The sequence below is a fragment of the Eucyclogobius newberryi genome, unplaced genomic scaffold (assembly GCF_026437365.1).
Source record: "Eucyclogobius newberryi isolate DKJ021-1_F unplaced genomic scaffold, fEucNew1.0.hap1 SCAF_15, whole genome shotgun sequence".
Classification (NCBI taxonomy): domain Eukaryota; kingdom Metazoa; phylum Chordata; class Actinopteri; order Gobiiformes; family Gobiidae; genus Eucyclogobius; species Eucyclogobius newberryi.
This window is the reverse complement of record NW_027315779.1, coordinates 11,949,163-11,975,212: the sequence shown is the minus strand read 5'-3', so window position 1 is coordinate 11,975,212 and position 26,050 is coordinate 11,949,163. Positions and strand designations below refer to the sequence as shown.

At 41.9% G+C, this 26,050-nt stretch overlaps 1 protein-coding gene and 1 pseudogene across 1 annotated transcript; one reads left to right on the top strand and one right to left on the bottom strand.

Annotated features, from left to right (window-relative positions):
- Positions 1–553: 553 nt before the first annotated feature.
- cunh5orf15 (chromosome unknown C5orf15 homolog) lies at positions 554–14,910 on the bottom strand. The gene is made up of 5 exons (XM_072446069.1): positions 14,742–14,910; positions 11,147–11,877; positions 10,387–10,545; positions 8,228–8,467; positions 554–2,666 (listed from the first exon to the last, which is right to left on the bottom strand). Exons 1-5 carry the CDS (start codon positions 14,866–14,868, stop codon positions 2,532–2,534), a joined length of 1,392 nt encoding a protein of 463 aa, XP_072302170.1. The 5' UTR covers positions 14,869–14,910; the 3' UTR covers positions 554–2,531.
- A 6,497-nt stretch (positions 14,911–21,407) lies between these two features.
- On the top strand, positions 21,408–25,604 carry LOC140360452 (N-acetyllactosaminide beta-1,3-N-acetylglucosaminyltransferase 3 pseudogene; annotated as a pseudogene).
- Positions 25,605–26,050: the final 446 nt, after the last annotated feature.

Sequence of the window (26,050 nt, the reverse complement as noted above, 5' to 3'; positions counted from 1 at the left end):
AAGCGATTCATTCTGCTCCCGACAGTGTAGCTTATCCTGCTTTAGGGTCTTCATGTCGGCATCATACATTTGCTTTATCATTTATAATCTATTATTTACTTTATCGCACTTCAAAATGCATGCAGATAGGTTTGGGACGCTACTAACAGTTTAAAATGAACTAAACCAGGAAATATGAGGTAAAGGACTTTAAAAGGAGAACTAAGCAGGTACTTTATTTTATGAAACGTCTTTGTAAGTCGCTGTGACGGTTAAATGTGCATTTTCCGGGCGTTTGAAGTGCCCGTCGTCGCCCCCTGCTGTCTCGTAGAGGAACAACTTGCAACGTCAAACCAAAGAAAAGTCTCCTGAGAAACCCTGGCTCTTTAAAAAAAAAAAAAAAAAAAAATATTATATATATATATATATATATATAGAGATATATATATATATATATATATATATATATATATATATATATATATATAGAGATATATATATATATATATATATATATATATATATATATATATATATATATATATATATATATATATATATATATGTGTGTGTGTGTGTGTGTGTGTGACGTATGTGACGTTAAATGTTTTTCTATGCGATTATACAGGCTTATTTCAAGTGTATTTTCACAAAGGAGCTGCAGGTGGAGCTCTAGCTAAAGATACTACCTCCTGCTTTAAATTATGATTAATAATAATAATCAAACACGTAACAATCGTTTTGAAGCAGGCCGTCCACTTGACTTCTTTGCATTATCGGGACAAGGCTTTCGCAAAACTTCGCGCCCGAAAAAGTTACCCAGTGCACCTTTAAAATGTGTGATTGTACGACGAATTATTTTAAAAAACACAACAAAAAACAGATACAGCCAACGTCAACGTCAAAACTTCCCGCTCCAAAGGCCGCCGCAGTCGTTTTAAAGATCGTACCGTCAAAAAACATTCAAACTAAATTCAGGTTTGTGGAAAATGCATTGCACATTTTTGGCTTCATGTGGTGATTAAAAAAAAACAAAAAGATAAAAAAACATTAGAATTTTCATTTCTGTCGTCGACAAAACTGGACTGAGCGCGTGACGGAAATAGAAAAGTGTAAGGCTGGAATAATCTCAAACAATATAGTTATTAAATTAGCAACAAATATTTACACACACACAAAAAATACAGGAAATAGAAAAAGCACTTTGTAGAAGACTTTGTTAAAAAAAAGGATTTAAAGTTGGAGCAAAGACGTTGCGTTCAAAGGCAATGGTTCTCAAACTGAAGCACGCAGACGACAGCTACGTTGACATTTTAACTGCAATATTTCGAGTTCGACGCCTTAAAATACGGCTCGCGCGGGATTTCCCAGCACGGAGAATGCCGCGGTCGCCAGCAGAGGGCGCGGTTTTTCTGGAATTTCAACGCTCAAGTTGTTTTTGTTATCAGGGGGGAAAACGGGTTTGCGGACCGTTTGTGCACTTCCTGAATGCATGATATAACTTCATGACCATAAGTGGGTCGAGTTTTAAATTTTCTTGCAGAACGGTTGCTAGCTTCATACTAAAAATTGCCGTTTGTCAATATTTTAGTTTTCCCTAAATGTTGGAGCCCTATTTGGCAGCGCCGAGTTTGAGAAGCACTGGTCGATGGAGCTCAAGAGCGCACTCGGTTCTGGAAGAAAATGTTACCATTCATTTGTTGCCATAGACTTAAAAAGATGAAAAGCCCCCGAGAAAATCATATTAAAGGGTTTTGAAGGCTCGCTCGGGACAATCAGCAGTAACTAACTTATTGTTTCTTTATAAACCACAGAGGTATCAAAGCATACTGCAGAACTGTATGTTTCAATGCGTTTTTTAACAGAAAACCATCTCGTTTTTGGAGATTAGTGACCGCAGAGCCGCTTAACTCTTAATGTTGGACTCCTCTACCCAACTATTATTATTGGGCTTATTCAGATCTATAAAGCTCTAAAATGAGACTACACAATGTCAACAGAAGATCGAAAGCATTAAACCTAAAGGAAGACTAAACCTAAAGGAAGACTAGACCTAAAGGAAGACTAAACAGTTTTTTTGATGTACTTTAAAGCAGAAAGTAGTAACATTTTGACCTTGTTTAATGTCTTTGTCCCTGTGAAGGTTAAATAAGTATTTTTGGGGAGTTTTTTTAAGTGTTTTTTTAATCCGGGCGGACATCGACAAAAGTTGGCTCAGTTTTTAAATATTTGTGCATGCCAAATGTTTTTTTTTCTCTGCGATTATAGCGTATTTCAATAAAGAAAGAAAAAAAAAGAAAAAGGAGGAAAAGGAGAAAATTAAGCTTTTTATGTCCGTTCTCTGACGATGTATTTCCACACGGGAGCAGCAGGGGGAGCTCCATCGACGACGTAATCAGTTCTGCTTTAAACTAAACAAACCACCCCCGCGTACCGCAGTCTGAGAAACGCTGAATGGTAAATTAAACTTCCGGACGGGACCGCTGAGCTCCACGGCGAAACGTGGCGCGCTCGAGTCTGAAAGCGGGTTACGTGAGGTGCGACTGCGGAGCTTAGAAGATGTAGTCGCGCGTGATCTTGAGGGAGGGCATGGCCTCGTTGACGTTGGTGTCTAGGCGATGGTACTCCACCGTGTTTCGGGAGCACAAACTGTCCCTCCAGCGCCGACTCTGGGCCAGAAGAAAGATCTGACAGAGAAGAAGAAGAAATATCACGATTTATCTTTTATTATTGACACCGAGACCAGACACCGGTAAAATACGTAATTTTCTCTCATTCAAACGGTCCAACAGATCACGTTTCCGCTTTCTGGATGATAACGTTAAAGGGCCAGTACCCAATTTTTGCACGCAATCAAGTCAAATCTGTAAAAGCATCTATTCTGGTGAATAATAAGCGTTTTTACACTCGTCGCGGTGAATGTTTGGGATGCTCAGAACGCATTAGGCAAGTGAGCGATCATTTGGACAAAGTTAAGGCAAGGCAAGGCAAGTTTATTTGTAGAGCACATTTCATACACAAGGCAATTCAAAGTGCTTCACAGCAGGAAAAATGCATTCAAATCACAAAGAGATTACAGAAACAGAAATACAATAAAATTAACTAAATTAAAAATTATCAATCCAACTGATTTTCTAAACTAATAAAATCACAAACAAAAGAGAAGAGTGCAAAGAAAAAATCCTTTCAGTCATATGCGCAGCTAAACAAAACTGTTTTTAACTTAGATTTGAACATTGTCAGAGTTGAAGCCTGTCTCACATCTTCAGGAAGACTGTTCCAGATTTTAGCTGCATAAAACTGAAACGCAGATTCCCCATGTTTTGTCCTGACTCTGGGCACCAGCAGGAGGCCGGTCCCTGAGGTCCTCAGAGTCCGAGATGGTTCATATGGCACTAACATATCCAAGATGTACTTTGGTGCTAGGCCATGGAGAGACTTGTACACAAGCAGAGCTGCTTTAAAGTCTATTCTCTGAGCCACAGGGAGCCAGTGCAGAGACCTGAGAACAGGACTAATGTGATCATACTTCCTGGCTCTAGTCAGGACCCGAGCAGCAGCGTTCTGGATGTACTGCAGCTGTTTTACAACTCGTTTGGAGAGACCAGTGAGCAGGCCGTTACAGTAGTCTAATCTACTGGAGACAAACGCATGGATAAGTCTCTCTAAATCTGGTTTTGACACTATATTTTTGATTTTGGCAATGTTTTTAGATGGTAAAAAGCTGCTGATGTTATTGATTTGACGTGGCTATTAAAGTTCAAGTCTGAGTCCATTATTACCCCCAGATTTCTAATTTGGTTTGTAGGTTTTAGAGCGAGACTCTGGAGGTGACCGCTAACACTTTCTCTATGTTTCTGTGGCCAAAAACGATTATTTCAGTCTTGTCTGAGTTCAGCTGGAGAAAGTTGTTTTGCATCCACAAACTGATCTGTTGGATGCAGTGACAGAGTGAATCTACTGGTCCATAGTCACCTGCCGATAGTGAAACATAGATCTGAGTGTCGTCTGCATAATTGTGATAGGACACATTTTCACTGCGTATCAACTGACCTAACGGCAGCATGTAGAGGTTGAACAGAAGGGGACCCAGGACTGACCCTTGGGGCACTCCACAGGTCAGGGTCATGTGGTCTGAGACACAGCTACCAATTTCAACAAAGTACTTCCTGTCTTCCAGATAGGACCTTAACCAGTTTAGGGCAGTGCCAGTGATGCCCACCCAGTCCTCTAGTCTCTGTAAGAGGATCCCATGATCGACAGTGTCAAAAGCAGCACTCAGATCTAACAGAATTAAGACTGAGGCTTTGCCCGTGTCAGTGTTCAGGCGGATGTCATTTGTCACCTTGACAAGAGCAGTCTCAGTGCTGTGATGAGGTCTAAAACCTGACTGAAAAACATCAAATGAGTTGTTTATTAAGAGGAAATCTGTGAGCTGTTGGTAAACAACCTTTTCAAGGACTTTGCCCAAAAATGGCAGATTAGAGATGGGCCGGTAATGACTCAGTACTGCAGCATCAAGACTGCTCTTCTTTAGGAGAGGCTTTATGACCGCAGTTTTCAAAGACATTGGGAATGTTCCAGATTGAAGCGACATGTTAACTATGTGAGTGAGTGGTGCTAACAAACTGTTCAGCACAGACTTTAGAAATCTGGTGGGTAACACATCAAGGCAGCATGTAGATGAACTCAGACTGGTGATGATCTCATGGACAGTTTTGTCAGTTACTGGTGCAAAGTGAGTTAGCTCTAAGTGTCTTGGTGGTTTTAGGGTATTTTTTTGCATTGTGGGATTTATAGCATTTTTAATGCCCTGAACTTTGTCATTAAAGAATAATGCAAACTCATTACACTTGGATGTAGAAATGAGTTCTAACGGCAGCTGAGCTGGAGGGTTTGTTAATCTGTTTACTGTGGCAAACAGGACACGCGAGTTGTTACTGCAGCTTCCAATTATTTCAGAAAAATATCTTTCCCTAGTTCTACATAAGATTAGGTTGTACATGTTCAGCTTTTCTTTGTAAATCTCTTTTTGAACCTGGAGCTTTGACTTGCGCCATGTCCGTTCGGCCCTGCGGCACTCCCTTTTCTGTGCCTTGACCGAATCATCATTTCTCCACGGCGCCTTCTGCTTATTTTTAACCATTTTAGCCTTTATAGGGGCGATGGTGTCCAGAACATTCAAAACACTAGATGTAACAGAGTTCAACAAATCATTTACATTAGAACATGAGACATTTTCAAAGTTTATCATTTCCATAAACAGTGCACCTGTGCCATCACTTATGTGTCTCCTCTGAACAACTGCAGGACCAACCGGAGGTTTGGGAGAAACAGACAGGTCAAAGAAGACACAGAAATGATCAGACAGAGCAACATCGATCACATTGACATTTGAAATATTTACCCCCTTTGTAATTATGAGATCTAGAGTGTGTCCTTTGCTGTGGGTGGGGCCTCTCACATGCTGAGTAAGACTGAAGGTTTCAAGGACAGCATCAAGCTCTTTAGCGTTTCTGTCACAAATATTATCAACATGCACATTGAAATCACCTGTAATGACCAAACCATCAAAGTCTGTGCATATGACTGAAAGAATCTCAGTAAAATCATCAATAAAACTTTGGCAGTGCTGGGGAGGCTTGTATAAAACAATGAAGAGAATGGATGGAGACCGTTTTAGCTCCATTTTAAAGGATACATACTCAAATGATGAAAACACCCCAAAAGACAACCTGCGGGTAATTATTTCATCTCTAAAGACAGCACAGACTCCACCCCCTTTTTTGTTTTCTCGTGTTTCAGATTCAAACTTAAAGTTGGGTGGAGCAGATTCTATCAGAACTACATTTCCTGTGTTTTTGTCAAGCCATGTTTCAGTTAAAAACATAAAATCAAGATTATAAGAAGAAATAAAATTATTAATTAAGAGAGATTTGTTACATAAGGATCTGACATTTAGCATAGCAAGTTTCAGACTAGTTTCAGTGGGACTGGGCTTTATCTTTTCACAGGGAATATGAATCACATTTCTCAGATTGGGCCTGACTCGCATTTTGTTTTTCCATCTGTGTGATGATGTGACTACAGAAATAGCACTAGGGGGGGCTCTTTTTACATAGGGCCCCGGGTTGGTTTGATTTTTGGTTTGATTTTTAATGTGACAATAAGTCCCGGCAACGCTGAGACCCAGTGCATCCTAGCTATGGGAGATACCAGGTAAAAGGCGAGGTTGGATGGGTGGTGGGGCTTTTGTAGCCAAGGAGAGTTTGGGACCAGGTGAGAGGCGAGGGGGGATGGGTGGTGGGGCTTTTGTTGGTGTAGTCGGCATAGCCCTTGCTATATTGGGCGTGAGTGGAGCCATCTTAATGCCTGATTTGATCAGACTTTCAAAATGGCTGGGAAGGCCCATGGGTGAGAGTGGAGATGAGAAGGAGAATGATGAATCTTTAGTGGGAGTAGATGTTGCAGGGGGAACCCAGGGCTGGTGTGAAGGCAGGGGCGATGACAGGGATGTTGTTGGGCTTGTCACAGATGGGTCCAAGGCCTTTGAAGATTGTTCCTTTGCTGGAGGCGGTGGAGGTGAATGTGGAGCAGCTGGAGCTGAATCCTTTGCTGGTGGTGGTGGAGCAGCTGCTGATGAATCCTTTGGTGGAGGCTGAGGTTGTGGTGCTTTTGATGTTGAAATATTGGCTCGGTCTCTGGCTGATCAGGAATTCTTCTCTCATTCCTCTCTTCTCTAACTATCTGCTCAGGACCCTGTCCAGGCCCAGTCCAATGCCTCAGAGCGTGGAGCAGGTTCTCTGTCAGCACCCTCACTCCACCTCTGCATAGGTGGGGGCCATTTCTCTTAAACAGGTCCTCTCGTTTCCAGAATAGATAGAAGTTCTCAATGTAGTGTAGTCCTCTCGGGGAGCACTCTTTGGACAGCCATGTGTTCAGCTGAAGAAGCCGGCTAAACTTGTTTATCCTCCTGTCGATGTTTGGAAGAGGTCCACTTATGAAAGTTTTGATTTCCATTTTATCAAGCACGTCGAATAACTTCAAGAAGTCTTTTTTCAAAACTTCAGTTCCCACCGCACCCACGTGCACAATCAGCTGTTTAGCTCCTCCATGCTTAGCCATAATATTTGGAAGGAGTGACGTTATCTCAGAAACAGTGGCGCTTGGAAAAGAATGTGTGCTTATCTTTTCATGCGTCATGTGACTTATCGCGCCGTCCCCAACTAAAACAATCTTGACCTTGGCTCCTGGCACAGATCCTCCTCACTGTATTTTGGCCACGTCATCTTTCCTTTTTTCATTTAATTCCATCTCTGAAAGTGGTAAAAATCTGTTGGTGAGCTGTATTTTAGGTGACTTCACGTTATCTTTGTATCGTTTAGGCTTTGCTCCAAGTTTGTTCCAAGAAACAGCCTGGTCTTTCTGGTTTTTAGACAGTTTTGGAAACGACACAGAGTCACTGCGGTTTAGGTTGAAAGTAGCAGTTTTTCTTGTAAAAAGTATGCTCTTCTTACCATCGGTTGACACAGGAATGGTATCGTGAAGAACTTTTTCAGATTCCAAAACAAATATCCGTGTTTTCAGCTCATTAATTTCTTGTTGATATTTCCGACAGCGTTCACAGTCTTTCTCACTTCTTCTCCCGGACATGTCGCTGGCATCAGATATGTCGTTAAAACTGGAAAAATTTTCTTAAAATCCTTGGTTTACTTGAAAAAGTCTTAAGCAAAAATGTTTGGAAGACAAAAAGTGATTAAAAAGCAAAATAAATAAGGAAAGCAGCGATAGCAAGCGGAGCGAGCAAAAAAGACGCACAAAATTACAAGAAGTTGATTTATGAATTGTTCCACTTCACTAGCTGCCCTAGCCCCCCTCACTTATTTTCACTCATTTTAATTCTAAACAGTAGGTTTTGTTTGGTGACGTCTGCTTTACGTGGAACACTTTGATTGGATTGCAATTGATTCTAAACCCTCACATGGGGACCTCAAGATCTATTAGCCCGGGGCCTCCAAGACCCTTACTCCGGCCCTGCCTGCGCCTCTCAATACTGCACTCGGCTCATCAGCTTTTCTTTCAAATCTATAACAGAAAGAGTGAAACGCTTCAGTCGTATCACCGTTTGCAAGAGTCATCCTCAATCTGCGGCTCTAGTTTGAGTAAGCCCCGCCCAGTGCCCAGATGTCAACGCGGTTAGAGTGATGCACAGACCGGGTCCTTGTGCGGGGGCCTCCGGGGCACTGACCTTCCTCTTGTTGTGGTAGGTGATGTAGACGATGGCGACGAGGAAGGCCAGTATGACGAGGTGAAAGAAGAAGTGCGAGTTCTGCTCCTCGGCGTCGACGGGCTCCAGGCGCGTCACCACCAGATCGGACGGACGTTTGGGCCCCGCCTCCACCTTCACGTTCAGCAGAGCGTCGTATCCGTTGTACACGTCGTCCTCCTCGTCGTCGTCGCCGTCGTCGTACAGGTTTGGTCCCTCGAACTGTGAGAACAAGGCCAACATTAGTCCATTTTACCGTTCATGTGGAGAAATGACTCAGACAGACTGGTCAATATGAAAGACATGACGTTCTGTAGCAGCAACGATTCTTGTGGCGAATAAAAGGCAATGCAGTATTTTGTGTTCTGTGATAATGGGGCTTACGGTAAATGTAATGCCATTAAAGCTACTCTGCCACGGCCCGTCACCATAATCACTACAATTAACTTATATCGATGCTAAAAACATGCACGATGCCATTTTGCAACTCGATTAATGTGTGTGTGTTTGATCAGGGAGCAAAAAGCAGCAGTGAGGGCTGCGCCCCGTCCGGACACGAGCCTCTGACCGTGTTAAGCGCCTCCTTCACCGGGAGCATCAGGCACTCGCAGCAGCTGTAGAAACTTAAACAGATCGTTGTGATGTCTAATATATCTGACAGGTTGTAGTCTGATCGCTTAGCAACATGGGCAAGGCAAGTTTATTTGTGGAGCACAATTTGTACACGAGGCAATTCAAAGTGGAACAGGAAAAATACATTCAAATCATAGACGTTTTCCACCTATTTAAGGCAACGAGAAGTGAGTCGCTGCACTGTCCGTCCGTGTGTCTGTGTGCGTGTGTGCCTGGGTGTGTCTGGGTGTGTCTGGGTGTGTGTGTGTGTGCGTGCGTGTCTGTGTGTGTGTCTGTGCGTGTGTGTCTGTGTGTGTGCGTGTGTGTCTGTGTCTGGGTGTGTGTGTGTCTGTGTGTGTGTGTGCGTCTGTGTCTGGGTGCGTGTGTGTCTGTGTGTGTGTGCGTGTGTGTCTGTGTCTGGGTGTGTGTGTCTGTGTCTGGGTGTGTGTGCCTGTGTGTGCCTGCCTGCGTGTGTGTGTGGTACAAGCCACTGTTTGTGATAAGGTTTTCTAATCCTCAAAGGTGGCAAGAGTTGCCTGCACCGTGACTCACATGATCACATGATCACATGACTGCATTCAGTGTGAGACATCAAATCAACGTTCAAAAGAGCAACAAATTTAAATTCATTTTAAAACTTCTGTTATTCTACATCAGATAAATAATACAATAAATAATACAAATACAAAGTAATCATTATGATTACTTTGTATTTGTATTATTTATTGTATTTACTATTTTTTCTAAAAACAAAACAAAAAGTTGAGGATGTTTTCTCAAACTGGACCTGATGCAGCAGTTTATTAAAGTTCTAAACTTATTTTAATTGTTGCTCTGAACATTTCTTTGGACACGAGCCGAGATCATTGCCCTGAATTATTGCATTCGTGGTGACGTATCTCGCCACCAGGGTAACGAGTTATGTCTAAAGGCAATAAATTCTACATTGAATTAATGGCTGTCAAAATAAGAGTGATTTTCAAAACGTGTATTTTTAGTTGTTTTTGGTTTTTTAAACTGTGTCGTATTAAAAACAATTGGCATCAAAACGCGGACTGGACCGACATTTGGACTAAATGTGACGTTTATTTAGAACTTTGTGGATGCCTTTTATCACCACATACTCTCTGGTCTTGTTCCAATTCTTGTGGCTGTTGTTAAATGAAAGAAGTTAAATAAACAAAATAAATTATAAATAAATAAATAAAATTCAAAATAAATAAATAATAAATAAAATTAAAATTAAAATAAAAAAAAAATGAAATAAAATAAACAGTCCTTAACCCTTGCACTCAACACGTTTACTCGGACGCCAGGAAAACCACGACTTGCCTTTACCTGCAGGACTGGACGACATCGACAGAAAACGTACATCTCGACTTTATTCTACATCTTTGAAACGATCTCGGGAACGATAAGACGACAACATGTCAACAATGCCTCAGAAATGTGCTAAAACGTGCCCGTGACAGTCTGTAAAAGCGCCATTAAGCAGCTCGATCGGGAGGCGTCGGCTGCCCGGGCCTCACCTGTTTGGTTATTCCGGGCAGCAGCGCTTTCCCGTCCGCCGCGTTCATTTGGGACGGATCAGTCAGGTCCATCTCGGGTTCGTCCGTGGCGTCCGTGACTTGTGTCGGCGACGTGGGTTTGGCCTTTTCTGCCGCGTCGTCGTCCGAAGTGTCGAACTCCTGAACGATAATTCATCATTATTGAGAAAATCTTGTATTTAATTTCCGTTGTATTATATATAACATGTTACTGTTCCTCAAGTTTGGGAAACAATATGTCCTGTATGAAAAAAAAAAAACTACTTTTATCCAGTTGTTTTTAGTCATAATATACTAACTTTATTTTTTGGACGAACGATTGAAATAAAAAGGACTTGATTTACAACCAAACAGAAGTGAAATCCTTAATCTTCTTTCATTTAAATACATCACTGTTCCAATAGTACGTGACCAGCTTAATAAAATAGAACTTTCTGAATGCAGAAATAAAGTAATTATAATATAAACGGCACTGGTTGAAATGAAAAGCAACAGGTTGAAATGAAAAGATCTAGTTTTGCTCCTAAAATAGACACAATTATTAGTTTTTAAGATGGCACGATTACATTGCGATTGACTGAACGTGACCAACTCTATGAAATCAAACTTTCTGAAGCAAAGCAGAGTAAAGATAATGTGACTAAATTGAATTGAAGTTATGTTTTTGCTTCCAAAACAACATATTTAGCTTTTTGTGTGACCTTAATAATCACAAACAACCGACTCATCTCGTCGTTCTTACCATCGTTCTGTCCAAAATCTCGTCTTCAGCTAAACTGACAGCTTTTTGTTGAGTTGTCGGTGCGTTGGTCGTCGTCAAGTCGTTTGGAGCGGCTGTAGTGGCAACCGGATCTTTCACGATGTCCTTAACGTTGCTAGCTGCATTCGTAACATTCGGCTTAGCTTCGTCAGCTTCGTTAGCGTTGCCTCCAGCACCTGCTTTAGCGCCGTTAGCATCATATGTCGTGTTGTCTCCTTTGTTAGCGTGATCCAGCGTCACAGCTTGTGTAATATTAGCATTAGCATCTTTTTGTGGCGTCATTATTGCTGCCGACGGCGATTTTGGGGAACCATCAGATGTTCCAGAGTTTTTCGCATCTTTCCCGCGTTCGGAACCGTCCTTTGCTGTGGTTTGTTGCGTCTTTCCAGAATCTGATGGACTTGAGGCATTGTTTGGACTGGCCGGTGTCACCGCTGGGTTTTGAGACGCCGCTTTGGGATCGTTGGTGGTTTGTGCGTCCGAAGCAGGAGCTTGTGGAGTTAGAGCAGATTCATTCTTTTTGGTATCAGGACTTTTGGGGGTGGTTGTGTTGGCGTTGAGGTCATTTTCTAAAGGCACTGCGGCGATCGCTCCGGCGGCCTGGGCCTGGCTGCCGGCGGCCTGGGCCTGGCTGCCGGCGGCCTGGCTGCTCGCGGCCTGGGCCTGGCTGCTCACGGCCGAATCTAGAAGGACATCGCCTCCATTTTGTGGGCCTGTAAAGACAAGAAAAGAGAAGAAATGTTGAACCTGGTGAGACCAAAGAAGTCACTGAATTATAACAAATGTCTACAGTTTAATTTTTTTTAAGTTTGTAATTTCACTTCCTGTTTGTAATTGAATTGATTGATTGAATTTTTTCCAAATTTGACACATAAAAATATACGAGTGACCTTATTTTGTTGAATTAAAAAAGTAAGAGTTAAAAAAGTAGTTGCTTTGTGTTATTCATGCAAACTAAAGTGACAGGTAGGAATGCCCCTGGTGTGATGTCACTTCCTGTCATTTTCTACAGATAAGATAAGATAAGATATTCCTTTATTGTCCCACATGGGGAAATTTCATTCTATGTTTTCTCCACAAATATATGCTCAATCGGTACAAATACACCAAATGAAGTCAAAATTAGAAAATTGTAAACACCCGTCATAGGCACTTTAATAATAAAAACAGGTCCACTAACTTCCTGTTCCAAACGGCAGAACTGACCAGATCTGATCACGCCATTCCACCGGGACAGGCAGAGGAACTTGCAGTTCCTCGTATGTCTTTTTCAATTTTCCCGAGCCTCAGTTACGGAACAACACAGGACTACGATAACGCGCAGGGATCAGTCGCAATAGACCTTTATGAGCTAACATGATGAGGAAACACCGTGGAATATCTTCAAAACTCACTGTGCATAATCTGTACACTTTATCACACTATTTCCAGACAACAAAATTGCAATTTGTTCTGTAAAAAAAGAACCTGCTCAACCTGTAGTTCAGGTCTGACATGCATGAGATTCTTGTCTTAGCCGAGCAGTTCAGATTTCGTCCGTCTCTCAAACGTTATTACACTATTATACTATTCTGTTTAAATGAACCTGTAAAGAAATGCATTTACATTTTATTGGTTATACATTTGTGATAATAAATAATATAATAATAATGTGTTTAAAAGCCTTGGAGGAATTCAGGTCAAGTTGGACAGCATCAAGAAAGCGCCTTAAATCAACTCAACTTTCATTTAGTGCATGTTTTCTATTGGTTTTAGATCTTGTTGTCAATGTTAATTCTTGGTTTAAGTTATAAATGCAACTTTTTATAAACTGGCACGTGAAAGATCCCCAAAAACATCTCTAACCTGAGCCAATAGATTAATTTTTAACCCGTAATATGATATAGAATGCTCAAATTGTCCCGCTTTAGTCCAGAACTGTTGCACAGAATTCTGCACAGAAGGCAACTGTATTTTCGATTACAACATCCGTGTGATTCAACGGAGCAATAATTGAAATCCCGATTGAATTTGTGAACTTTGTGTAAGAACTCGTGCTATTGAAGCGTACAGTGTTCAGATTCTTTTGCCAACACCGCACTTTGAAACCGCGTGACGTGAAAGAACGCGTGTCGGATGCAGACGTTAGTGCCATTTGAGCCGCAGAGGCTGGTGCGGGAGGTGGTCGCTGAGTCCCAAGTGAGGGAGGACAAAAAAGGGCCTATTCATGACCGTGGCCGAGAGAAATGAACAGTGAACAGCGGCGTCTGTGTCGAGTCCGAATACAGTACGATTGACCACGAACTGACCACGTGAACGCACCAGGACTTACAGGGTCTCACTTCATTTCTATTTTATTTTGTTCACTCCATTTTTTTTTTCACTCCTTATTTTTAATCTTTTTAAATGTATTTTTTTGCTTTTTATTGTCATTTTATTAACGCCAAAGCAAGTTCCTTCCACCTACTTTGGGAATTTTTGTTTTTGAAAATAAAGCTATTTCTGGGTCTGGTTTTAGTCTTTGTCAATGTCATATTTTCCCAATAAATGACTAAAACAATGACTAAATGTCTGCTTATTTGTGTCAACAATTTTTTATTATATCATTATATGTATATATTTGGCTGAATAAATATACAGTTAAAAAATTTAATAAATAAATTAAATGTTTTTTTTTCTAATTAAATAGCCATGATTTAGTCTTGGTTAGTTTTATTCTCTGACCAATACATTAAGGCAGGATTTGTTTTAACGTAACTGACATTATTGTGTAAAATAATTAAAAGTATTATCAAATATCACAGTAATATTGATATAACAGAACAAAGCAAAATAAAACTCAAGAAATAAACATTTATGGATTAAATCGAGACCCTGCGACAAGTTGGCCACTGTCCAGGGTGTACCCCGCCTTAGGCCCGAAGTCACTGGGATAGGCTCCAGTCACCCGCGACCCCGAAAGGGAACAAGCGGTAGAAAATGGATGGATTAAACCGAGCTAAACAAATTATGAAAAAGCTTTTCATTTTTCAAAGTTCAAACCAAAACTACATTTGACAACAACGATTGGGCCGTTTCTTTCAATAAATCAATGACTTGTTGTTCTACGTGTAACCATCTGTTTTACGACACCACATTATGCTTTACGTGTTATAACAACAACACAAACGTTTGACGTGGAAGTCGAACAAAACCTCAAAAGTTTGTCATAAATTTAGCATCAAACAGGACGTATTTTGAGGGAAACTACGACTTGATACGTGATTATTTAAAACGTTCAGCCAATTAGCAAAAACGAATTATTTCATATAAACTTTGGAAGCTCCAAGTCGTTTTGTACACTTCACGCAGCAATTTCACGCTAACAATACGCATCAAATAACCTAAACTGATTCCACACACACTAATTGTGGGTAAATCGAAATAGAAAACAGTAAAAAAAACTTTGAACTTTGCTTGCGTTTGTCGTCTTCACTTTGATACGCACTGTTAGCATGAGCCAGCTAGCACCGCGATGCTAACTCCCAGAAACCTCCGCTGAAGTGGAGCTAAACGGGGAAATGTGAGACGGAACCGTTGAATATGAGACGGGACCGACCTTGAGAGGCAGTGCCGTTGTTCACAGGAGCCGAGAGACACGGCTGGAGCAGAAGGTGCGCGACAATAATGGCAGAAAAGGTGAAAATGTTGACGCTGTTTCGCCTGGTCGCGCCGCACGTCGCCATGTTGGATGCGTGAATGTGGGAGGCGTGGTTTGGAGTTTGGACTGATGATGAAGAAGATGTAGACGATGATGGATGGTGGTGATGATGAAGATGGTGGTGGTGATGATGAAGAAGATGATGATGGTGATGATGAAGATTAAGATGGTGATGATGGTGGTGATGATGAAGAAGATGATGAAGATGATGGTGATGATGATGGATGGTCGTGATGATGAAGAAGATGATGAAGATTAAGATGGTGATGATGGTGGTGATGATGAAGAAGATGATGGTGATGATGATTATTAAGATGGTGATGATGAAGAAGATGGTGATGATGATGATGATGATTAAGATGGTGATGATGATGATGATGATGATTAAGATGGTGATGATGGTGGTGATGGTGAAGAAGATGGTGATGATGGTGATGATGATGATGATTAAGATGGCTCTGTTGATGGAGGTGAAAAATATGTAAAGCAAAGTTCAGGTGTGTCCAGTTCTTTGTTTGGACCGATGCCAGGAGCGGCTGGGGCTTTTGTCTGAAAACAAGTCTGTACTGGCCTTTGCTGGCAGATGGCAAACGGTTGAATCATTAGGAGGAAGTTAAGAATATCTGGGTAAATTCTAACACATAATCTAAACAAATATATTCAAACCTTAAACTGGTTTTGATCCGAGCCTGCAACACAGAGTTGGCATGACGTCCTGCTCCGCCAGCGGATCCAGCTCGTCACCAGTTGGTGATTGGTTGACAGCTCTGACCCTCTCTTCACCTGACACGAGGTCGGAGGTCAGATCGACTTTGTTGTCGCGCATCTTAAAGCAGATTTTAAATTTAAAGTCTGGATAACTAAAGGTATGAAGGTTTTCTATCGATAGCAAAAGAAAATCACATGAAAAGCTTTGATATGATGAAAGAATACTTTGATTGAAGAAACAGGACTTTTATAGTAATAAGGAGTTATTATGACCGAGAAATTAAACTCAGCAATAGCCCTTTGATTGACATATTTATTATAGCTTGTAAATCAGAAATTTAAAGGGGAATAAATGGGACCGAGAGTTTTATTTTGACTGACAATGAATGGGAAAACAAAATGGGTAAATCACAGTGGAGAATCAGATCATCTGCAGTAAGTTCTGTTTTTCATAACACCGTGTCAAATGGTCCATAATTCACAGGGAAATACACACTGTTGGAGAAACTGTGGCTCCAGGAGGCAAACCACAACCATGTGTTTCAGGACCGTCCTGTTGCTCAGAGATATTGGACTGAAATCCACAAAGAGACTATTTTGGGCATTACCATTCTTTTTTATTTCAGAACTATGAATCTTGGCTCAAAAACCCTGCCATGAACACAGTAAATGGATACGTTTGGCGCATACAAAAAAAACTGCTGACTACAACTGCACCGACAATCAGGGACTGGACATCTCTCTCTCTCTCTCTTTCGCTCTCTCTCCCTCTCTCGCTATCTGTTCTAAAATGTTGAAAAATTATAGAAAGTAAAAATAATAACTGGGTTACAGGTTTATCTGTATATTTCATATACCTTGCAGCTTGATTTTCCTTGCATTCGGTCTGATTTTTTTAAATGATCTGAATAAGACTCTATAAAAAGCCAAACTAGGATGGTTTCTGTTTCTTTTTCCGTAGGTTTTCCTTTTACCGTTGAGAAACTTTCCTGTTAAGTTAAGTGTAGTTTCCTTCATTAAGTTCTAAAACGTTGGTCTTTGGTCTCTCACTGCACGTGTTGATATCCATCCATCCATTTTCGACCGCTTTATCCAGGGCCGGGTCGCGGGGGCAGCAGTCTGAGCAGGGATTCCCAGACTTCCTTCTCCCCAGACACTTCCTCCAACTCCTCCGGGGGGATCCCGAGGCGTTCCCAGGCCAGCCGAGAGACATAGTCCCTCCAGCGTGTCCTGGGTCTTCCCCGGGGCCTCTTCCCGGTGGGACATGCCTGAAACACCTCCCCAGGGAGGCGCACAGGAGGCATCCGGGACTGATGCCCGAGCCACCTCAGCTGGCTCCTCTCGACGTGGAGGAGCAGCGGCTCTACTCCGAGCTCCCCCCGTGTGGCCGAGCTCCTCACCTTATCTCTAAGGGAGCGCCCAGCCACACGGCGGAGGAAACTCATTTCGACCGCTTGTATCCGCGATCTTGTTCTTTCGGTCACTACCCAAAGCTCATGACCATAGGTGAGGGTAGGAACGTAGACCGACCGGTAAATAGAGAGCTTTGCTTTTCGACTCAGCTCCTCCTTCACCACAACAGTCCGATGCAGCGACTGCATCACTGCAGCCGCTGCACCGATCCGCCTGTCGATCTCACGCTCCATCCTTCCCTCACTCGTGAACAAGACCCCGAGATACTTGAACTCCTCCAAGGACACCCCACCCACCTGGAGAGGGCATGCCAACCCTCCGGTTGAGAACCATGGCCTCGGATTTGGAGGTGCTGATTCTCATCCCAGCCGCTTCACACTCGGCTGCAAACCGTCCCAGTGCATGTTGCAGGTCCGGGTTTGATGGAGCCATCAGGACAACATTGTCCGAGATGGAATCCTGTGGTCCCCAAACCGGACACCCTCCGACCCCCGACTGCGCCTTAAAATTCTGTCCATAAAAATTATGAACAGAACCGGTGACAAAGGGCAGCCCTGACGGAGTCCAACATGCACTGGGAACAGGTCTGACTTACAGGTGAATTTGGTGAATATTCTATTGAGAGAAATGTACGATGTTTATTCCAAATTATGTGTCAACATTTCAAATCCCGGGGGCCAAATGCAGCCCTCAGACCACTTTTTGTCGGCCCTTAAACCCTCTGCTGAATTGGCCCAAATTAATATTTAATACATTTTAGCAATCTTATCATCAAAACTTCCATAATTTGACATTTGCTTTGAGACAAAACAAACTACAATACGAGCTTCACTGTGCCGTGGCTGTTATAGGTAAATAATGACGCAATGACCACGGGATTGTGGCGCTTCCCTTCAAAGAGAAGAATGGAGAAAAATGTTGAGCTCTGTGGTGAGTAATGAGCACAAGACCCCACTTTTATTTAAAATCTGTTTCTGAAACTCTATAAACTTCTAAAAAATATTTGGCTGAATTTGTACGTGTATTTTTTGGGCCGTGAACAGCCTCTTTATGAACATTAGCTGTGCCTTTTAAGTCGTAATATTGGAATTTTCCCAAATCCCTAGGGCAAAAAATTGAAGAGAAATTAATTTCCAGAAGCACGGCTAAAGTGGGCGGGGCCAATGGAGCTGAATGATTCTGCCCCGCACTTTCTCCTCTTGCTTTGCCCACAAACAGTGAGTTTCTATATGTATATTTATGCAGGCAATAATACCAGAGAGGACAGTAATATCAGTTTATGTTGCAGTGTTATTTCCACCTTCTTATGTCAAAGCAGCTTAACATCAGCTGACCCTCTTTAAACTATTACAAATGACTCTTTATCAAATACTTCGGGATTGTTGTGTCTGAAGTATGTTGTGTCAGCGTCTGTAAATCCCAAAGAAGGCGTATCAACCATCGCATGCACTTTTAGAATGTATATAGGTTGTTTTTAATCATTGTTCATTGTTGTATGTTTGTATTGTATGCACCAAATCACCAAAGCAAGTTCCAATGTGGCAATAAACCTTTTCTGATTCGGATTTGGATCAATGACAAAAGAGCCAATCATCGACCATTTGACTCTGAGAAAACAAATATATGCAAATGAACTCATTCAAAGTCTTGCCCTGACTTTATGCACTGCAGTGAAATGAGAAATTAAATGTCTGTTAATAAATGTTGGTGTAAATATTTGTACTCTAGTAAAAGTACTGTTAACTCAAGTGTATACTGATATATAATTTGTACTTAAATAAGTACTTAAATAAGCCTATGTAAAAAGTGCTAATGCAAAAAGATACGAGCAGTTACTTTTAACCCCGTTTGCTGTATAATTCTCGATCAGTCCGAGCTCTGACCAATCAGATCAGGTGATGAAGTGATGTCATGTGTTTAAAGGTTTAGAGAGAGCAGGCAGGACCAGTCGCCCCAGAGCACATCACGATCATGTAATGATTCATCATGTAGTTATTCATGAACGTTCCTCCAACTTTTAATGAGAACTTTTGTTTTGGTTAGGTACAAACTAACCAATAGAAAACCGCGGGCTGTTTGCTATGATTTTAAATCTATCGATAACTAATTATAAATACCTGCTAAAATTGTTCTCAGTTACAAGTACGAGAACACCATTAAAACTAATCTACTCAAAAAGTCCCAGTTACTCCAGAACAGTCGTCAGTTACGTGAGAGTGTGTTTAAATAGAAGTATAGGCTCATATTCAAAGACATGACTCCACAGAGCACGTGCTCTCATAGACACGCGGGGGCCAGTCCATGGGGCCAGTGCGCTTGGTTCCCGCCTCTTCTCTGCGGACGCTGCGCTGCAGGAGCAGGTGCGTCAAAGCGGAGCCGATGCGCGCGCGACACACGCGGAGTGGAGAGGAGGATGGTAAGTGATGGCTTTAACATTTATAAACGTGGCATGATTTTTAGAGACACTCTGCTTTTCCACTTTGAAGTCTGCGGTTTGGTTCGAACAGGACAATCTCCCTCTGACTAAATAGAAGCTGTTTGTGCTCGTTCTTTTCTGGTGCTGTGTGAGAGTTAAAGGGGACTTGATCAAACTTCAGTGGATTAAAAGTCTATATGGCCATTAATCAAGAACAGAATTCAGACGTAAAACTGAACCTGAACTGAACCGATCCGCGCTTTGACCTTGAGTTAGGGTCTTTATTCTATGGCATAAGAATAAAATGAAGAGAATTTAATCTAAACCAGGGTTTGTAGTTCAGACCAATGGTTTCGTGCTTGACATTTATCTTCTGTCCAAACAACCCGTGGGTGCAGGCTCTCTCTCTTTACTCAACAAACTATTTAATCAGCTAAAATTACATATTGTTTTTGCATTTTAAACCAGTTTGATGACATGTATATCTCACAATGCTCAGTTTCAGCTGTCATTTCTCTTTGAAACTGTTTTAGCTTTTCGCAATGAAATGTATTGAAACTACATCAAATGTAGTATGACGTTTTAGAACGGTCTCATCAGAACCAGAAGACGCTTCAAAACAATGACTTTTATGTCAGAATCTGAATCAGAAAAGGTTTATTGCCATTGAACACATTTTGCAAACATAGGAACTCATCTCTGCATTAAGGAGCAACATAAAACAATGAATAATAAAATAATAATAATAATAATAATAGCAACGTCTATAGAGTCAAATAAGGCATCAAGGATTTACAAATAAAATAAGGTTGAAAATAAAAACGGCATGTACATGACACAGTTTAAATCATCTCTGATCAATCATCAAAATTGGTACATAATTACAATTTATATGAAAGGTTGGACTTTATCTTTCACTAAAACACAGTGAACACAATTATATTTCAGATTTGACTAAACATTTCGCCCAGTCTGAGCATTTGTGTAAAGTTTTTAATTGTTATTCCTGGTGGGACAAGAGCACAAGTATGACATTGGTAGAAGTCGTTCCACAGCTGTTACCATAGCAACCAGACTTTAAACAAGAGCCAACATCCTTATCAAATACACAACAGTTTTATATTTGTAATAATTGTTTTAACCTTTATTTAACAAGGAGTGTCCCATTGTAAATACCTCTTTTACACGGGACCCAAAAGGCCGCCAAGTTCCCACAGTCACAGCAAACAAAATGAACATTAAAGATATAGCAAGCGGCAATGATGGGCCCTCACCCACGCCACGCCGCCCCACAGCAAGAGGAGGGGCCGCTACAATGATGGGCCCTCACCCACGCCACGCCGCCCCACAGCAAGAGGAGGGGCCGCTACAATGATGGGCCCTCACCCACGCCACGCCGCCGCCGCCCCACAGCGCTAACACACCCCAACCTTTCTCCTTCTATTACACCAACTGCCCAAGGAGGCGTTTGTAAAAGTATAAGTGTAAACATGTTCAAATTCATAGGTTTGGTCATTTTATCATTTGAATAACATGAGAGTTTTCTGACGTCGCTATGGCTACGTTGTAACAAATATGACATGGTCTCTTCTTCTTCTTCTATTACTTTTAATGGCGGTTGGCAGCCAACTGAAAAGGTGCATTCACCGCCACCTACTGAAGTCGTACATCTTCAAAGTACGTGTTTTACGCTATTCCATATTCTAAAAAAAAAAGAAAGGAGAGAGAAAGAGAGAAAGAGAGAAAGAGAGGGACTCGACTCTTTGATAGAGACGATGTTTGCTCCCCATTTAAAATTTCATGAACATCTGTCTAAATTCAATTATTTCACAAAAAGTTGGTTTAGGTTAAACAGTTTAAAAACGGATTCAAATTTGACGCAATTTTGACAAATTTACAAGTTTGTAAATTCTGGTAGCTTTTCTGCAGACCATAAAAGGCATTGAAATAAAAAAAAAAAGTACATTTATTTATTTATTTTATAGAAAAAAAACTGCGGAGTCATGCTAAGCAAATTTTGAACCAATATGGCCAACATTGAACACAGTGTGGGCCATATTGGTGATGCGTCATCTACAGCAGAGTTGGAGGTATAACGCGTTAGAGTACTCAAATTACTCAGAGTAACAAGGAACATAACGTGTTGAGTTTTGTGCACCCATGTAATCTAGTACTAGTTACTTTTTCAAATGGTAGCGCGTTAGTTTCGGTTACGTATTTATCTCCTCATCGCAAACCCAGCGCGTTCTGTTGTTGTGCGTCGCTGCTCTTGTTAATCCACTGATTCGGTTTTAGTGATGTTTTAGTGCTTATTGTGTGGCTTTGTGTTGCGACCCTCAGCTCATGCTTTGCAAACCACTGATTTAGACGACGTGAATGAAAGTGAACAATGATTTCACTGCTGTTTGTGTCAATAATTGTGAATAGTCGTCAAATCGTCTTTCATCTCACAATAATCGTAACACTAAAATGTAATATTGTGAGAGCCTAAAAAAGTAAAAAGCTAGATTACTTTTTCAAACTATATAAAAAAATGAAAAACAATTCTAAAAAGTGTGTTTCTTTGCAAGCTCATTTTACTTTTCTTAATGTTTTTAATGTAAATGTGAATTGGCCCTGACGACCTAAACAGTAAGATGATTTTAAAGAAGAGCCTGAGGGTAAAACACACCTCCCATTGTGTGATAGACCTTTAATGACACGAAGCTCAATTCTAATAGTCATGAAAGGTATGAAGCATATCCTGTTATTATGATAATAACTTTGCTTTAGTTCCTGTAGACTTGATGGGAATATCACCAGGTGGCTTGATTTATTTATATATTGAGTTATTTTCATTTTCATGACTATGAAAATTGTAGATTCACACTGAAGGCATCAAAACTATTAATCAACACATGTGGAATTATATACTTAAAAAAGTGTGAAACAACTGAAAATATGTCTTATATTCTAGGTTCTTCAAAGTAGCCTCCTTTAGCTTTGATTACTGCTTCGCACACTCTTGGCGTTCTCTTGATGAGCTTCAAGAGGTCGTCGCCTGAAATGGTCTTCAGTCTTGAAGGAGTTCCCAGACATGCTTAGCACTTGTTGGCCCTTTAGCCTTCACTCTGCGGTGTGTGTCCAACCCTTTGGTCTGTACTGTAGGTCGTTTTATCATTGTTACGAATCACCAAGACAAGTTCAACAAGTGAATCCTGTTCATTGACAATGGCAATAAACCTTTTCTGATTCTGATACGGATTCTGACCCAACCCAGCGACACTGGATCTGAGTTTTGTTTAAAAAACAGTTTGGAAGGATTGTGCCGCAAATTAATCAAATGCCAGTCGTGGCACAAAGCCAACTTGACACAAGAGTTCCAAAGAAACTCACAGTGACGTTACAATATGAAACTTTCCAATTGACAAAATAGGCTCAACACTTTATGCAACGGAAACAAACAATCAAGTGTTTTAATGTTATCGTGTGGCTTAAGTAGTCATTTTCATTCACTCTCTGCACTTCAAAGAGAGAGAGGAGAAGAAGAGAAAAAGAAAATGTTTTGTTCTAAAACAGGGAGAGTTCAGTGTTGCGTCGTGAAGAACGTCATTCAACTATGTCATGCTTTTTGGCTCTGGAGAGATCCTTTTTCTTTATTGCTTTCACTGGAAAACAAACATAAACTTGAAGCCATGCAATGGCAGGAAGTGTACGTGCAATGGCAAGAAGTGTACGAGCAATGGCAAGAAGTGTACGTGCAATGGCAAGAAGTGTACGTGCAAAGGCAAGAAGTGTAAGTGCAATGGCAAGAAGTATACGTGCAATGGCAAGAAGTGTACAAGCAATGGCAAGAAGTGTACGTGCAAAGGCAAGAAGTGTAAGTGCAATGGCAAGAAGTATACGTGCAATGGCAAGAAGTGTACAAGCAATGGCAAGAAGTGTACGTGCAAAGGCAAGAAGTGTAAGTGCAATGGCAAGAAGTGTACAAGCAATGGCAAGAAGTGTACGTGCAATGGCAAGAAGTGTAAGTGCAATGGCAAGAAGTGTACGTTGTAAGTCAGTGGTTTTAGTCAGTGGTTTTGTTGCTTCGCCGCTTTCCCACATGACGCGGCTTCGGCTTTAATCAGAGGTAGTTTATCAGCAAAAACCAACAATAGGTAATTAAAACAAGCACGACTCTGACGAGCTACTGGACAGAACGTTTACCCAGGTGTACTTCAATTAAAATCCACGATAAAGCCTGTGCGCGTCCACAGTTTCAGAAAAGATCACATTACCGCGTTCAGACTGTCATAGCTCTTTCTTCCCGCCCTTGTAAACACCTCTCTCTTAAATACTTTCCCCTTTTACCTTCAAGTGCCCATGACAGGCATTTACGATTTTCTAATTTTAGCTTTATTTGGTGTGTGTATACCTGTTGTACCTATAAATTATAGTTTTACACCAATCGGGTAGGTATTTGTGGAGAAAACGTTGAAAAATCTGAAGAAAATGACAGGAAGTGACATCATTCCAGTCAAAGCTTATGCATAATTTACACAAAGAACTTTTGTGACTCTCTAAACATTAATTCATTCATTCGTGCCTGATGGGGGGCTTGCCTGATGGGGGGCGTGCCCGATGGGGGGGCGTGCCCGATGGGGGGCGTACCCGATGGGGGGCGTACCTGGGGGGCGTACCCGATTGACTCCAGGCAGTGATTCCGCCCCTCGTCTTAAGCAAGCCTAATGAGGAAAGTCTGGAGTGAGACAGACGAGACCTGAACTCCTTTGTTTATGCTCAGTCAAGGGCGAAGTCAGGCAAAACGGGCCTGCTTCACTAAACAAGTTTGACGTAACAGGTCTCAAGCTGAAAATACAAACTGGGACTAAATCAGGATAAAAGGCAAAACTAAAGCTGTATCAGGACTGAACAAGGCCTCGAACAGGGCCAAGCGCGTTCCAAATCAGGACAAAAATGAGGTCAATTCAAACCAAATGATGAACTCTCCTCGTACAATATGAGAGAGGATCATGGCAAAGGCGTCCGACTCCGCTTCAGTCGATCCGTCTCTGGTTTTAGTGTTGGCGTCTGGGCATCCACATCTACTGACCATTTCATGTTTGTCTCCACAGGTGCTCTTCAGGCTGAAACTGGCGTACAACAAAAAGAGCTTGCTCTTCGTGCTTGCAGCGATGGGGGTTGTCATGCTTCATCAAGTTCTGAATATAGACCAACCTAAAAGTGAACTTCAACTTCCTTCTCAAATCGATGCGAGGGAAACGCCAACGAAGCCACTTAAAATAGTAAAGACGTGGCCCAAGTGCGAAAGGAACGCGTCGGCCACACAGGTCCGTGGGTTCAGCTCGCTCCCCGCCCACATCAAGGACTTCCTCTTCCACCGCCACTGCAGACACTTCCCCATGCTCCTGGACGTCCCCGACAAGTGCGGCGGCCCCGAAGGCTCGTCCGATGTCTTCCTCCTCCTGGTCATCAAAAGTTCACCGGGAAACTACGAACAGAGGGAAGTGCTGCGTAAGACGTGGGCCAAAGAGCGGCAGCACGAGGGCCGGACAATTCGAAGAGTTTTCATTTCCGGGACGTCAGGCGACGAGAAGACGAGCCTGAACGAGCTCCTTCGGGCGGAGCAGAAGTTGCACCGGGACATTCTCCAGTGGGATTTCACCGACACGTTCTTCAACCTCACTTTGAAGCAGGTGTTGTTCTTGGAGTGGTTGGATCAAAACTGCAAAAACGCCCGCTTCTTGCTGAACGGCGACGACGACGTTTTTGCCAATACGGACAACGTCGTCGAGTATCTCCGCGACCTCAACGACAACGGGAAGCATCTGTTTCAGGGGGAAGTGATCGAGAATGCGAGTCCCTTCAGAACGTCGCACACCAAGTACTACGTGCCGTGGCAGGTGTTCGCCGAAAACGCCTACCCCCCGTACTGCGGCGGCGGCGGCTTCTTACTGTCCGGCTACAGCGCCTCGGTCATTTACCAAAAGTCCAAGGACGTCCAACTGCTTCCCATCGATGACGTGTACATCGCCATGTGCCTGGCCAAAGCCGGTTTACGTCCTCACCGTCACAAATACGTGAAGATTAGACCTTTTTATGTTCCCGAAAAAATGGGCTTTTACAACCCGTGTATTTACAAAGAGCTTCTGATCGCACACCGCTTCCTCCCCAAGCAGATATTTCTCATGTGGCAACAGATACACAACCCGGAGCTCAAGTGCAGTATATCCTTAACTTAATACTTACAGTTTTTTACGATTGAATAAACACAATTTTATTTAGCAAAACCCTACACACAATTAGCACAAACCCAATTAGCACAACACCTTAGCTCCTTTGCAAAATGAAACACTATTCACGAATTTATCAAAACCATCTTTTTTGACCATATGAAACACACACGTTGTAACTATGTTTGCACCAGTTACACACTGCTGTTGAAAACCATAAACACTTTCGGCTTCTAAGTGCATAGAGTCGTTTGGGTGAAGTACACAGAGAATTTGCAAAACATCGCTCGGATTTGCAAAACTGTAAACACAATGTCTGCTCACACTTTTTTGCAAAACAATACACACAGTGAACACTGAACACACTTACACTACTGTAGACACCACACATGACACAAGACTCATGCTGTTGACAATGTCATTTATTTTTTTTCATATACTCAAGCCAACATGGC

Coding starts and splice junctions, on each gene's coding strand:
- cunh5orf15 (XM_072446069.1), bottom strand. CDS start 14,868: ATGGCGACGTGCGGCGCGACCAGGCGAAACAGCGTCAACATTTTCACC. Junction 10,546..11,146: donor AGATTTTGGACAGAACGATG/GTAAGAACGACG, acceptor ATTATCGTTCAG/GAGTTCGACACTTCGGACGA. Junction 2,667..8,227: donor CCTACCACAACAAGAGGAAG/GTCAGTGCCCCG, acceptor CTTCTCTGTCAG/ATCTTTCTTCTGGCCCAGAG.